The sequence below is a fragment of the Prionailurus bengalensis genome, chromosome E4 (genome assembly GCF_016509475.1).
Source record: "Prionailurus bengalensis isolate Pbe53 chromosome E4, Fcat_Pben_1.1_paternal_pri, whole genome shotgun sequence".
In the NCBI taxonomy this organism is placed as follows: domain Eukaryota; kingdom Metazoa; phylum Chordata; class Mammalia; order Carnivora; family Felidae; genus Prionailurus; species Prionailurus bengalensis.
In genome coordinates, this window is record NC_057360.1 from 31,873,404 (window position 1) to 31,888,302 (window position 14,899).

A 14,899-nucleotide genomic window follows, 5' to 3' on the forward strand; every position below is an offset into this window, starting at 1 on the left:
GAGTTTGTCCTCACTCTGTAGTCATAAAAACCAAAATCGTTTCTAAATAGAAACAGAGTCTGTGTTAGGGAAGTGGGAGGGGCACGGGGGGGGGGGCGCGTTTGCCTGGAGTAAGGGGTTCTGAGGGCTAGGGTTTCTCTTTGCCCACAGGGGGAGGATGTTTGAGAGAGTCGTGGTGGATGATGGGATGGTGGTGTTTGTGGGTTGCCCTGTGTCCTTAAATGGTCAGTGAAGCCAGTTTGGTTGGTGAATCGTTGAGTACGTTGGGGCCACTGAGAAAGAGGAAGTTCCCTGTGTCTGACCCTGGGCCCTTCTGCTGCCATCCTCCCGGGAGATGACGGCTGCCACCCTCCAGGAGATGGCAATCTTGAAGCTGCTCACTCCTCTGACCCTTGTTAGGACCCATCCTGGCCATGGTGGATTGGCCAGGTCTTCAGTGTCCCAGGACAGGAAGACTTTAGAGTTTGCCCATGATCTTGTCCACTGCTCCTCCCTATTCAGCCCACATCATCTCTTTCCTAGAATTCTGTGGTACCTCATAGCAGGCCTCCCTGTGCGTCCAGGCTTGCCTCTTCTCCTTCTGTCACCCGGATGCTGGAGTACCTTTGCACACAGCAGTTGATAATGCACCTCCCTTACTTAAAATTCTTACCTTGACGTAAAGGGCACATCAAGGTTTGCCTTCCTCTTCCCTTATATTTAGCATCATTTTCCAATTTTGTCTTCTGTAGACACGTCACCCCATCAAAACACAAAATGACAACAAAACGCAAACCACTTCTAGGCCTCAGCCACACCAGGCTTCTCCCACACTCAGCTCTTACCCCACTTCCTCTACATAAGCCGTGTGTACACTGGGTGCTGAAAATGCCCTGCCTGCGTTTTGTCTGTCCATGACCCATCCTTCAAGGGAGGTCTTGGCAATCACCTCACGTCTAAGCTTTTCCTGACTACCTAAGTCAGTTCATTGTCTCTTTTCCTCTGCTCCTGAAGTACTTTTATACATGCATCTCTTACCACTTTTGTATTATATTTTAGTAGTTTGGTTGCACATCTCTTTTCTCTTCAAAAATTTTTTAATGTTGTTGGGATGAGCACTGGGTGTTGTATGGGAAACCAGTTTGATGATAAATTTCACATTTAAAAAAATAAAGGAATGCCAAGGTCTCTGGCATAGAAACTCAAAAAAAATTTTTTTTTAATGTTTATATATTTTTGAGAGAGACAAGAGACAGTGTATGAGTAGGGGAGGGGCATAGAGAGAGGGAGACACAGAATCCGAAGCAGGCTCCAGGGTCTGAGCTGTCAGCACAGAGCCCGACGTGGGACTTCAACCCACAGACCGTGAGATCATGACCTGAGCTGAAGTTGGATGCTTTATCGACTGAGCCATCCAGGCACCCCTTCTCTTTTCCTCTAAACTATGGGATCTTTGGATCCTCATGGGTGACTTTGGTGTCCAGGTGTTCATGGTTATTTCCATAAGAGTCCATAGAATTGATGGGATCTCTGAGGCCATTTTATTTTGCCTTTTTCCCCCCCAAATAAATGTATTTTGTCAGTCTTCCTTTCTTACAAGGCCATTTTAGTTCTGTCATTCTTGGTCCATGATCTTTGAGGAAGCCAAGGCCGTTAGGCAAACAGGATGTACTCCATGAGCTGATTGCTGGAGTCTTCCTGATTTTCACCCAGGATCTCCTGAATGGGAGAAGATATTTGCAAATGATCTATCCAATAAGGAGTTAATATCCAAAACATATAAAGAAGTTATATAAGTCAACACCAAAAACTCCCACAAATAATCCCATTAAAAATGGGCAGAGGACATGATAGACATTTTTCCAAAGAAGACATGCAGGTAACCAACAGACACATGAAAAGATCCTGAAGCAATCTTTTCCTTTATTTGTACAAAAATACTAGTGTTTGGATACTGCTTACCTATTTACAAGAAAAATTCATACATGCACCCATATCTATATCTCTATTTTTGCTTGACCTTCACAGTATCTATCTGGAATAAGTGGTATTAGCTTCATTTTTCAGTAGAGGAAACTGAGGCATGGGGACCTCGCTTTGCCTGAGGCTCATCAGTAATGAAGCGAAGATTGACTTCCCTGATTTTTTCCTTCATTCACAAGGGAAAAACATGAGCTGGGAGTGAGGCATAGCAGAGGGCAGCATTTGAGATGCTCTAATTTCTAATCTACTTCAGTAGGAATCACTTTGTGTGGTGACCATCTTTTGACACAGAGGGTTTCCGGATGAGGTGGCTTGGTCCCGCTTCTTTCTTAATCTAGCTAGGTGTGGCTTGGCGACCATGGCATATGGTCTTCAGGGAGATAGGCTCTGGCCAGTGTGGCTGGTTTGGGACTTTAACTGGGAAGGCCTAGAGAAGGTCTACACTGGGGGATGTTGCTTTCGACCAGAAGCTGGGTTCATAAGATGACAGGGTGACGTGTGCCATCATGCAGAGGCCTTGTGGAAAAGCTGTAGTTTTCAAGGGTCCTACAACAGAAGAAAAGCATTGAATTAGGAAACTGGGCTTGGTCATCTGCAGTATGATTGTGAGCAAGCCCTTTTGCCTTCTGGGCCTATTTTCCCAATTTGTAAAATAAGAAAAACACCGGCCTTCCCCTCTCAGGAGGTTGTGTGAGATGTGATGACGTATGTCACTGTGCCGTGAAGGGTATTTCAGATTGTACAAACAGATTAGTGAACACACTTGAAGGCTCAGAGTTGGCAGCCTGGCTTGCGCTCGTAGCTCTCTGCTTACTCAGCCCTGGTATGACTCAGGGTGAGTCACTTTGTCTCTCTGAGCCTCTGTTTTCCCATCTGTAGAACCCTCTCACAGGGTGATTACGGGGATTCAAAAATCCAGTAGAGGATTTTGGAAGTAAAAGCACTAGAGAAATGTGACAGCCAGACAGATGTACCTCTTCTTCATCTAGGGAAAAGCCTTAACTCCAGAATCAGTGTTTGAGATGAGCATTCTTTGGCATCGTCAGTAATGGCCTGTAATGAGCCTTTCCGGTGGGCAGAGCCTGGGACTGGGTGCTGTAGGGGGAGGAGGGACAGGGAGAGTGTGACACTTGGTGAAGTAGTATCTGCATTTGGGGGACTCCTGGTCTGATTGGGCAGATAGGACAGACACAAGCCCGCTCTTGGAAGTGCATTTTGAAGGGGCTTCCAGACCTCTGCCTTTGGAAGCTTCTGTACGAAACGAATCAAATGAAAGAAACTAGAAGCTCGTGTTCATGCTGACAAATGCAGAAAAGAGGTGGGGAAGATGACTGGCTGCTGTGGTCCCTGGGACCGCCTCACCAGGTCATTGTGTCTTCACGTCTGGGGAAGCTGTTCCTCTGCAAAGCTCTGGAAGTGTCACATCTAACATAAGGCAAGCCTCTTATGGCTGGACACAAGGTGGGCATCCCATCTCTTTTGAATCTGAACTCGAAGACTTCCTCCCTTGGGAGGACACTAACCCTTTCCCAGATAATGATATTCTGAATGACTGAGAAAGCTTTTTCTCCTGAGGATGACAGTCCTGGAGCTCATCAGAGTGGTGCCTGGTCTGAATCCATTTCCACACACACTTCTGAGGGGGGAGGTAGGCCAGTCTCACAGGAATCTTTCTGATCAACATGCATAATTAGTCCTTTGTCACTGGACGCTGAAAACACTGTTGGAGTCAGATAGTTAAATGGATGCAAAATATTCTTTTGATCAGGAAACTTTTCTTAAGAATATTGGTTATCATGAAAAAGTTGCTTCATGGATATTTCCACCTTCTGTTTTCTTTTTTTCTTTTTTTTGAGAGAGAGCATGTATGTGTGCATGTGCAAGTGGTGGAGGGGCAAAGGGAGAGGGAGAGAGAATTCCAAGCAGGCTCCATGCTGTCAGCATGGAGCCTGATGTGGGGCTCGATCTCAGCAGTGAGATCATGACCTGAGTAGAAATCAAGTGTTGGACGCTTAACCGACTGAGCCACCCAGGCGCCCCTCCACCTTCCATTTTCTATAGGTAATTGCTAAAGAGTTAACATGAGAGTAAAATATATAGGCTCACCAAACTACAAAAGCTTGACCTTCTGGGAATCATTTGTAGCCTTTAGCATAAAGATTTGGAAAAGAGTGTCACATTTATTCTGATCAAATATCCTAACATCTGAGTCTACTCCCAGAATGCAGTTACCCCATGGTTTCAGTGTGAAAGGCTACATCTCAGAGATGGAAGGGAGAAACTGAATTCGAGTCCCCAACAACCCTCCACGTCTAGCTTCACACCTCAGTCAATCCCCTTTGAACACATGATGTAGGAATAGAAGTGGGGGGCAGAATCTGCGGTCAACCTGGCAGTTCGGGGGAGGTATGAAGACACTGTTGACTCAGGCCTCATTCAAGCAGGGCTTCATAGTGTCCCGGAAAGCTTGGGAATCCACTTAGAAATAATTATGGATTATATTAAAGTGTCACAGGAACAGCCATTTTTCTCTAAAAAGGCATTTCCTCCTGAGGGCTTGTTACCAAGAATCCTGGAGCTCCAGGCAACTTTGCTGTACCGTCAGCAGGTGGCTGCTTACTTGTGGATTCCTTTAAGTTCTTGCTCAATAGTCTTATCACCCAGACTGTATTTTGCAAACAATACAATAAACCACTAATTAAGTCACCTACTTTTCCCCTGCCTTTCCCTTAGCTGAATGCCCAGGACCTCTTCTTTACAATGCTTGTAATTCATCTATATTCATTGACTTTGTAAAATTAAACTTCTGATTTTGAGATAACTATAGCTTCCACATGGAAGAAATAATACATAGAGATCCCATGGGCTCTACCTCAGTTTCCCTGGATGGCAGCTTCCTGCAAAACTATAGAACAATATCACAGCCAAGATACTGACATTGGTACAGTCAAGATACAGAATATTCCACTGCCACAAGAAAGCCTTGTGTTGCTTTTGTGTAGCCACACTCACTTCCTTTCTGCCTTCACGCCCTCCGTAAGCCCGTGGCAACCATTAATTTGTTCTCTCTTGGTATAATTTTGTCCTTTCAAGGATCTTGTGTGAATGGAATCATGTAGTACCTTATCTTTGGGGATTGTTTTTTTCAGTCCCGCTCACTGCATGTATCAATAGTTTGTACCCTTATATTGCTGAGTATTTTCTGTAGTGTGGATGTACTGTGGTGTACCTAACCATTTATCTGTTGAAGGACATCTGGGTTCTTTCCAGTTTTTAGCCATTAGGAATAATGCTCTGTAAATATTCGTGTACAGGTTTTTGTGTGAGCGTAAGTTTTCATTTTAATGGGATAAATGCCCAGGATTGTAATTGCTGGGTCATACGGCAGTTGCATATTTGGTTGTTTAACTGCAGAATTCTTTCCTGGAGTGATTGTACCATTTGTTATTGACACTGACAGTATATGAGTGCTCCAGTTTATCTGCATTCTCACCAGCCTTTGGTGTTGTCACTCTTTTCTAGTTCAGCCATTCTCATAGGTGAGTATTGATAGCTTATCATTATATTAATTTGCATTTCCCAGATGGCACATCTTTTCATGGGCTTGTCTGCCACCTGTATATGCTCTTGGAGGAAATGTCCCTTCATGCCTTTTCCTCATTTTCTGATTGGATTGTTTGTTTTTTTTATTGTTGAGTTTTGGGATTATACATTATAAATTATATATTCTAGATACTATTTCTTTGTGGGGTATGTGGTTTGCAAAAAATCTTCTCTAGGTCATAGTGTGTCTTTTCATTCTCCTAAAAGAGCATTCTGCTCTTGGTGGGTGGAGTGTTTTATAAATATCGACTAAATTCTGTTGGTTGATGATGTTGTTGGGTTATGCTATATCCTTGCTAATTTTCTGTCTGGTTGTTCTATCAAAGATTGTGAGAGAAGTGTGTGGACTGGACTGTTTCCCCTTTCAGTTCTACCAGTGTTTGCTATGTCCTTATGAATTGACCCTTTTATCATTATGTAAGACACTTTTCTGTCTCTGTTGTTCAGATTGGGTAATTTCTATTGTTTCCTCTTCAAGTTTCACTGATTGTTTCCTCTTTCCCCTCCATTTTGCTGTTGAACGTATCTACTGAAATGTTTACATTGGTTATTGCATTTTTGGTTCTAAGATTGATATTTGGTTCGTCTTTATATCTTCTCTTTCTTTGCTGAGACTTTCTACTTTTTTGCTATTTCTGACACTTTCTATTTTTTTTTTTCATTTGTTTCCAGCATATTTGTAATTGCCTGTCCAAGCATTTTTAGGATGGCTGTTTAAAAATATTCATCAGATATTTCTGACATCTCTGTCATCTTGATGTTGGCACCTATTGGTTATTTTTCACTCATTTGATATTTACCTATTTCTTGGCATAACAAGCGATTTTTGGTGGAAATGGGCATTTTGGAAATTTTATGTTTGGAACTCTGGCTCTTATTTAAGCCTTTTGTTTTAGGTGGCTTCCTTTGACCTGAGTATGGCAGAAGAAGGGGGAGGTATCCCCTCATTTCTACCAGGTTGGAGTAGAAGTTTAGGTTTTTAACCCAGCCTCTATTGACACCTAGGGGTGCTGCTTGTTATCTCTGGGTCGGGGTGAGAATTCTGTTGCCCATTGAACTTACACTGATACCTCCCTGTCTTGTGGGCAGAGGTGGCTTCATTACTGCTGGTGGACATGGAAATCCAGGCTCCCTACTGGGCCTTTTCCAGCACTCGCCCCATAGGGAGGAGGAGAAAAAGGAGGACGTTGAGTGCTTCATTACAGCCTTGAGATGGGGGAAATCTAGCTTCCTAGTAGCCTTTGCTGGCCTGGGTAGTTATGGGGCCACCCACTTTACTGTGCTACTTGCCTACGGTAGAGTGGTTATTATCTAACAATTTTCTGTCTCGGGAGGCTGCCCCTTTCCCATTCTTGTCACTATAGAGAGTGAGCTTTTGTTGGAACGTTTTTTTGTCTGCATCCATTGGTCTTTCCAGGTTCTTGGCTTCTTTAGCTTTAAGTCTGGGAATACATGAGGCACAAAGAAAACCCAGAGAACACATCTCTGTTATGCCTAGGCAGTTTTTTGCTTTTTTCTCTTTCAGAGTCTTAAATTTGTGTTAAACGTAATGTCCAAGATGTTTAGCTGTACTTAGAGGAGGAGTAGAACAAGTGTGTCTACTTTATCTTTCTGGAAGTGGAAGTCCCTTACAATTTATTTTTATTTGCTTTATTCTTATAGGTCTCTCTCTTTTCCTGCCTTGCGGTTTCAGGGCTCAAGCTTCCTTAACCACACTTGTATAAATTCCTTTCCATGGGAAGAGAAGTTAAAATCCCAAGCCTAGAAGGGCTATGTGCATCGGGGGGAGGGGTGGAAACAGTTCCCGTACCCAAAGATGTACACTGGGCACTCTATAGATTTCTGGCTTTCATTCACTTGCCTTTTAAGGCCTGGAGCCAACCATAGAGGAGACAAGGATATTCAGATTATTTTATATTCACTAAGGGCTCTTTATCCTCTAGGGGAAAAAACAAGTTCTCATGACACAAGAGGAAGTTTCACCTAGAGATTTATAAGAACCTGTAAGTGGCACAGAGGAGCAGCTGGGGGTAGGGGGTGAGGGTCCCTTCCAGCTTGGCCTGGCCTCTGAAAGCTGGCTACTGAGTGTGAAACCCATCTGTGATACTTTCTTGGAGCTGAGCTTCTCTGGACTTCATCCTTCACTGAGTCTGCTTCTGCAAAAGCCTATTATTTAGGGAAATGTAACCTTGATGTGAAACAGCATGTGTTTCTAATCCAGCTAGACCTAGTCTGGGGCTTGGTTCCAGCTTTTGCTAGCTGTATGACCTTGAAGTTCAGTCATCCACTTAAAAACCATCCTGTAGTGCCTGCCTACTCTGGGCCAGCCACCATGCTGGGTTTTGGGACAGAGTAGTGGTACTTTTCACTGCTCCCTTTCCTTTCCTTTCTGACCATAAGCACGTCATCAGCTGGTTTTATGTAAAAAATATAAAAATCAGACTACTACTCATCTCTTTCCCAGGCTGTTATAACAAGTCCCCTGAGTCTGTTCTTTGCTCTAATCCTCTGCCTCAATTCATTATCTACATAGTAGCCAGGGTGATCTTTTAAAAACACGCACCAGATTAATGTTCTTTTGTTAAACCTCTCCAGTTCCACTCAGACATACTGGGAATGAAGTCCAGTCCCTCCTCATGGCCCACTAGGTCCTGTGTGGTCTGGTTTCCGCTCCCCCTCTGAACTCATCTGGCATCCCTTTCCCATCGTCCAGTTGGCTTTGGTCATGCCAGACTTCCCTTTTTGCCTGAAAACATCAAGCTTGCCCCCCCGGGGTTATTTGCTAGTTATTATCTCTGCCTCAGATAGTTTTTCATGCAAGTTTGAATAGATGGTTTCTGGTTGTCATTAAGAGTTTCAGTTCAAATGCTGTTCCTCCCCTGCTCTTTATGTCATATTCTATCCAGTCACCATGTCCCTACCCCTTCCTCTTAGTTAGCTCTTATCACAATTTGAAGTTATCTTGATTTGTCTACTAGTCCAAGCTCCACGAGAGCAGGCATCACACTGTTTCCTTCATTGCTGTACATCCAGCATCTAGGACAGTTCCTGGCACAGAACGGTGAATATTTGTTGAGTAAAGTTGCTTAATCCTCTTCAGCCTCAGTTTCTGACTTGTTGCATTGGAATAATAATTAGCCAACAATACAGGGTTGTGTTTAGAATTAAGTGAGATAATAAATGTATGTGAGGTACTTAGTACAATGCTTGGCTCACAGGAAGCCAAATAATAGATTTTCATTGTTTCCTCATGATTATATTATAATGTTCACTTCCATTCTCTCATACTCCTCTAGTACCCCTCCCCCCTTTTTTTAAGAGAGAAAGTGTGAGTAGGGAAGGGGCAGAGGAAGAGGGAGAGAGAGAATCTTAAGCAGGCTCCATGCCCAGTGCAGAGCCAGATGTGGGACTTGGTTTCACGAACTGCAAAGTCATGACCTGAGCCGAAATCAAGAGTTGGAGACTCAACTGACTGAGCCACCCAGGCACCCTCTCTAGTACCTGTTTTTGCTCCTAATGATCCATCTGGAGTGTCATGAGCATTTAATAGTGACAGATGCTGATTGGTCAGATGCTTGCAATGAAATCCTAACTTAGTTCTCTCTTGATCATGTTTTTCTGTACAGGTTCTACAGCTGGGCTCAGACATCCTTCCCCAGTACAAGCAAGAGGCACCAAAGACTCCCCCTCACATCATCTTACATTACTGTGTTTTTAAGACCACGTGGGATTGGATCATCTTGATCTTAACCTTCTACACAGCTATCCTGGTCCCTTACAATGTCTCCTTTAAAACCAGGCAGAACAACGTGGCCTGGCTGGTTGTGGATAGCATCGTGGATGTGATCTTTTTGGTGGACATTGTGCTGAATTTTCATACTACTTTTGTTGGACCAGCTGGGGAGGTGATTTCTGACCCCAAACTCATCCGCATGAACTACCTGAAGACGTGGTTTGTGATTGACCTTCTGTCCTGTTTGCCATATGATGTCATCAACGCTTTTGAGAACGTGGATGAGGTTAGTGCCTTTATGGGTGATCCAGGGAAGATTGGTTTTGCTGATCAGATTCCACCACCCCTGGAGGGGAGAGAGAGTCAGGTACATGCCTCAAATCTCAGACCTTGTTGTCATGTCTTGAAAGCTGAATAAATGTGGGTGGTCAACAGAAGAGTAATTACATGGGTGGGAACTAGCATGGCTAATGTCTGGAACAGAGGGAGCATGCTTGATAGATATCCTCGCCTGCTGTTTTTGTCCTTTGGAGGTTTGGAGGCCCTGCATGTCCATGAATGGATGTGGAAGAGACCAGAAGCTTCCTTCTTATTTTACATGGAGTGCAAGCCACTGGCTCAGGGGTGGTGGGGGTGCAGAAGCAGGCATGCATTGCCACTGCATTGGTGAATCTTTCACTTGGTATGCAATTGCTGAATGCCTACTTACTGATTATTCTAATTATGGGGATTTTTGTATCATCTGCTGCTGACCTTTGGCTGTTGCATAACTAATTAACTTCTGGCAACAGGGATGCTATTTAACCCCCAGGTTTGCTTGCTTTTTTTTTTTTTTTTTGTTTTTGTAAATGTTGGAAAAGAATGACTTGTTACTTGGCAATGACCACTGGAATTCAGCGGTCCATACTCTCCCTTGCATACATTTGCCGAGGGAGTCAGGCTACAGTCAAGTTCGCCCTGTGACTAAGAGGAGTAGTGCTATTGCTGGATTACACTGCTTTGGATTGTTAGTCCTGCAGGCAATGGAGGGGATGAAGAGAAAAATGCTCTTTAAGTGTATTGGAATTAGGACATGCTCAAACAGTGAATGGGTGCCTGGGACGAGTTGCACAAGGAAGTGGCCACTGGCCTGGTTCAGGTGATTTTCTCCTTTGAAAAAGCAAGGATATCATGTCATCGCAAAGGAAATTGCAGATTCTTATCCAGCTTAAGTGTTACATGGGAGTTGTTCTTTCTTTTTCCTGCTGCCTACTTGATCCTCCAAATGCATTAAAGATCAAGTAGTTCGTCTGGTAAATCTTCAGCGTCATGTAGCAGTGGGCCCTCACTGCCTCAGATTACAGAGGGTCCTAGAAATCTCAGTCTGGCTAGGGTGTTACCTGGGTGGGTAATTCAGGAAGCCATCTGGAGACTGAGTTGAGGCAAGATTCACTCTCTGGGCTAGAGAGCTAATGGGACTAGTCTTGAGATAATTGGAAGGAACAGCCAGCTCCCTGCCAAGACCACAGGGCCTGGCCAGTGACTCTGTGACTTGCTGGTGGCATAATGATACCTCTCAGCCTTCAGATCAGTGTCAGTAATGGGTGAGGACTCCAGCCCTTTTCTCTTTGAGAACCCAGCTACCTACCACTTCTCTCTCCAGGAACTGATGTTGAGATGCTCTAAACCCAGAACAACCCCTGCTTTTATCTGTGTGGTGTGTTTTAATGTACTTTGAAATCCCAATGACTAATGCTCTGGGTGGCTTGTGTGGATTTTGTAGCTGTATTGGATGAGTGAGACTGATCATTTACAAGAATGAAATTGTCCCTAAAGTGAATGTTGGGATTCTTCAGTGTGAATTTGAGTACACGTTGGGAATGATATTTTTCTCTGTGAGCACATTTCTAGATTTTATGTTAGTGAGGAAAGTATTATCATTTTGGCTCAGATAACTGAATGATTTCAGCCTAAAAGAGCTTCTCCTACACATATGGGAAATGAAATTTAACTTAAAAAAAGAACCTCTCGAGTTTTAAAAATAAACCATTTGCTATTTAGAGCAATAGCATTGAAAAATTGCAGATAAATAGAACAGTTCTTTGGCTTCTGCAGGTTCTTGTTAAACATTGGCAGAGCCATAAACACATTTGTAAATGTGTCAAGATTACCTCGTCGGTTAGCAAAGCAGGGCTTCTCCTCAAGCTCTGTATGTCAGGTTGGAAGTCCTTTGCCATCAATCGTGAGTACCCCTGACATGGTTTCTGATTTCCATAGTCACTAAGTAGATTGGCTGGTAAGAAAAACACCAGCTACACGTAGCTTTCTAGTTGGAAAGGGTTTAGCATCAAAGCTCTCACTACCATCTCTTGGTCATAAATAATAATATGAGGATTAAGGGGCTATAGCTATGATTTGCTTCCATAAAGACTTGATTTTGTATTTAGTGATTTCTTTTCAAGCCTTGGCTGATACCCGAAATAATGCCTTTTCATAACATCCGTTGTGGTCTGGGGGAAGTCAGCACTAGGAAACTGAAGATTTGGCTCCTGGGCCTCTTGGTATCACCTGTTAAGACAGCTGGGACTTTCCAGGGGCACCTGGGTGGCTTGGTGGTTAAGCATCTGACTTCTGATTTCGGTTCAGGCCATGATCTCGAGGTTTGTGAGTTCAAGCTCCGCTTTGGGCTCCACACACACGGAGCCTGCTTGGGATTCTCTCCCTGTCTCTCCCTGCCCCTCCCTGCTCTCTTTCTTTCTCTCTCTCTCAAAAAAAAAAAGAAAGAAAAAAAAGCTGGACTTTGTGCAAGACATTTAGCTTCTCTGGATCACAGTTTTCCTATCTATTCCTAGCTATATTTCCTATCTATGGCTACCTTTCCTGCCTGAAAGCATGGCCTCTGTGCAGTGGAGTATTTGAGTTCCCTACTAGCTGCAAAGTGAGTTTGAGGAGTTGTAAAATCTCACCTGTGTTCATTTTACCTCTAGGAGCTGATGATAAAAAAACAAGAAGTCCAGCACTTTGACCTCCTACTTGCAGTGGGGGTGGGAGGAAGGTGGGATGGGAGGAGGACTCAGAGCCCAGGAGGACCACGAAGGTCATCCAGTTCAACCCTTTTAACTCACAAATAAGGGAACAGACTTGGAGAATATGACTCACTCAAGAGGATCCAGCAAATCATATGGTTACAGCAATATTGAGTCTCCTTCTGACTCCTCTATATTCTTATATATTTTTTTACATGTTTATTTATTTTAGAGACAGAGAGACAGAGCACAGGTGGGGGAGGGGCAGAGAGACACAGAGACAGAGACTGAAACAGGCTGCAGGCTCTGAGCTGTTAGCACAGAGCCTGATGAAGGGCTCAAACCCACGAACTGTGAGATCATGACCTGAGCTGAAGTCAGACACTTAACTGACTGAGCCACCCAGGTGCCCCAACTCTTTTCTATTCTTAATAGTGAAAGAATGGATAAAATAGGAACAAAACGTTGATGGACATAGTTGAGTCCAAACTGACCAAGAAGCTTCCAAAGTCTGTGGCTCACCCCTTGGCCTGGTTGTGGTGGTGGGGAAGTTGGGCACTGCATATGAGGAGTGGTACATCTGTATTCCCCGCAAAGCAACTGTGTTGGTGATGAGATGGGCAGTTGAGGCACTCTCTGAGGGACAGACCCAGCATGGTTTCCCAGGCATAGGCCTTTTGTTGAAAGACGCCATTAATTTAGTGGGAATGGAAGTTTGCGGGGCGGCGGTGGTGTGGGGGGTGGTTTAGAGGAGGTCGGGGAGGGCATGAAAGGTATCCCAACTGTTGAACCTGGATTAGGCTGGATAAGAAAATTCTGATTAATGACTCAGTGGTTTCCCATCCGCTGCCTGCTGTCTTCTCGCACTCACTGTATCGTGGAGTTGCTGATGTAAGGTTGCAACTCCCTCTGCTCTAGTCCCTTTCTTTGGGGGAGTGTGAGGAGAAAAAAACATACTGATGCATTTCTCATAAAAAATACATGGAGCTGAATTCTCTCTGGTGTCTTCCTAATTATACCAATGGAACTGTATCCCAGTGGGGACCACCAAAGAAGAGGAATGTGCGGTGGTGGCTTTACCATCTGTGCGTGTCGGGGGTGGGGGGTGGGGGGGACTGGGGTGTGTGGGGGGGTGGGGGCTCTTGAAGTGAAAGGACTAGACCCACCCAAGGCTTGGGTCAAGAAAGAACCAGGTTAAATTGCTAATGCCAGCCATTGTGAATCCAGTCCTGTGGATGTCGCCCACCTCCATGATTTAAGCCACACAAATGATCCCTTTTGACTCAACTTGTTTCACTTATGGAGATGGCCTCCATTTGCGTCATTGTCCAGTCTGTTGGTAATAATCTGTTTTGGAGGCTGTTTGGGAATATGTTTGCACATTAGTTAAACTGGTGGGAGCACAAAAGGTCTGGAAATGGGGTGAACCGACGCTTCAGTGGGTATGCTGAAGCAAAAGCCAAATGGGTCTCTCTCAAGCGCTTAGCGGATTACTGGCCTGGCATGCTTCATGGATTAGAGACGGAATTATTCTTCACAAAACATATTCCCTTTCCCCAGGAAGCCTTATTGCCTACTGCCATTGGAGTGCACAGGGGGAGAATGCAGCCAATCAGGCTACCTCGCAGGTCACAGTTCTGGGGCCAAGAGCTTCCTCCATCCCTGGCTCTGTAACTTGGGATGGCAGCACCACCAGCTGGTGCCGCTGACACAGCTGACCCTTGCCAAGAGCCTCTCTCACAGGAGATGTTCCCCTTAGAGCAGAACAGGACTGAGGAATGAAAAGATAAATAGTACGGACAACAGCTTCCCTTTAGCTAGTGTGTTTAACTTTCCAAAACATTTCACACAGATTATCTTTATTCTAACTCTCCTGTGGCCATGCACAAACTGCAGTGAACTAGGAGGAAGGAAGTTTGTCAGTCAGGAGTCCCTCTGCTACCCAGCTGTGCAAACTTGTGCAAGCGTTTACTCTCCCTGGACTCTGTTTGTGTCACCTGCAAGCTGGGTCCATCCCAGCTTTAACTTTATGGATCTAGGGCACCTATTATCCTGGTGTTGCTGATGAGGGGAAAGGACCAGGCCATCCAGGTAGTGAAATGGGGCTTCATTCAGTCTCTGACTTCTAGGCTTGCACTTTTCCCCAGGCAGGTCATGCTGCCTTATCACAGAATTGGAGCCAGAGTGAACCAAGCTGTGCATGTCGGTGCCCAAATCTCCCTTTCTGAATCATTCCCCAGCATGGCCACTTCTGCTTCCCTCCTACACCACGGACAGGTGAGAGGTTTGAGTGGTCAGCATGGGCGACCCTAAGTGGAGGTTGCTGGTCCACATGTGCAGGGCTGGACAGTGAGTGTGAAGGTCACAAGTGACTCCAGCGGTCGGTCATCTGCCCTGCTTCTCTCTTCTTGGCAGATGGACTCCTTTCTAAGTTCCCCTAGGTTCACTGTTCCTGGCTCTTTCAGGCTTTCACTGATGCTGACAGCAAATTGGACCCCCATGTGTTGCTCAGCATGTAAATTTGTGGTTGTCAGCCCTAACCTGTGGTTTTTATTTAGGTGGATGGACACCAGTTTAATTTTCACACAGGTGACTC

General features: G+C 44.7%; 1 protein-coding gene across 2 annotated transcripts in view; it reads left to right on the top strand.

Annotated features, from left to right (window-relative positions):
- KCNH1 (potassium voltage-gated channel subfamily H member 1) overlaps positions 1-14,899 on the top strand; it is a 381,430-nt gene that overhangs the window by 67,464 nt on the left and 299,067 nt on the right. Inside the window, exon 6 of one of the 2 annotated variants that reach the window (XM_043568866.1) lies at positions 9,192-9,584. In XM_043568866.1, coding sequence (XP_043424801.1) covers positions 9,192-9,584 — 393 coding nt within the window. Of the gene's footprint in view, positions 1-9,191; positions 9,666-14,899 lie in introns of both variants that reach the window. The other variant, XM_043568865.1, reaches the window with a different exon arrangement.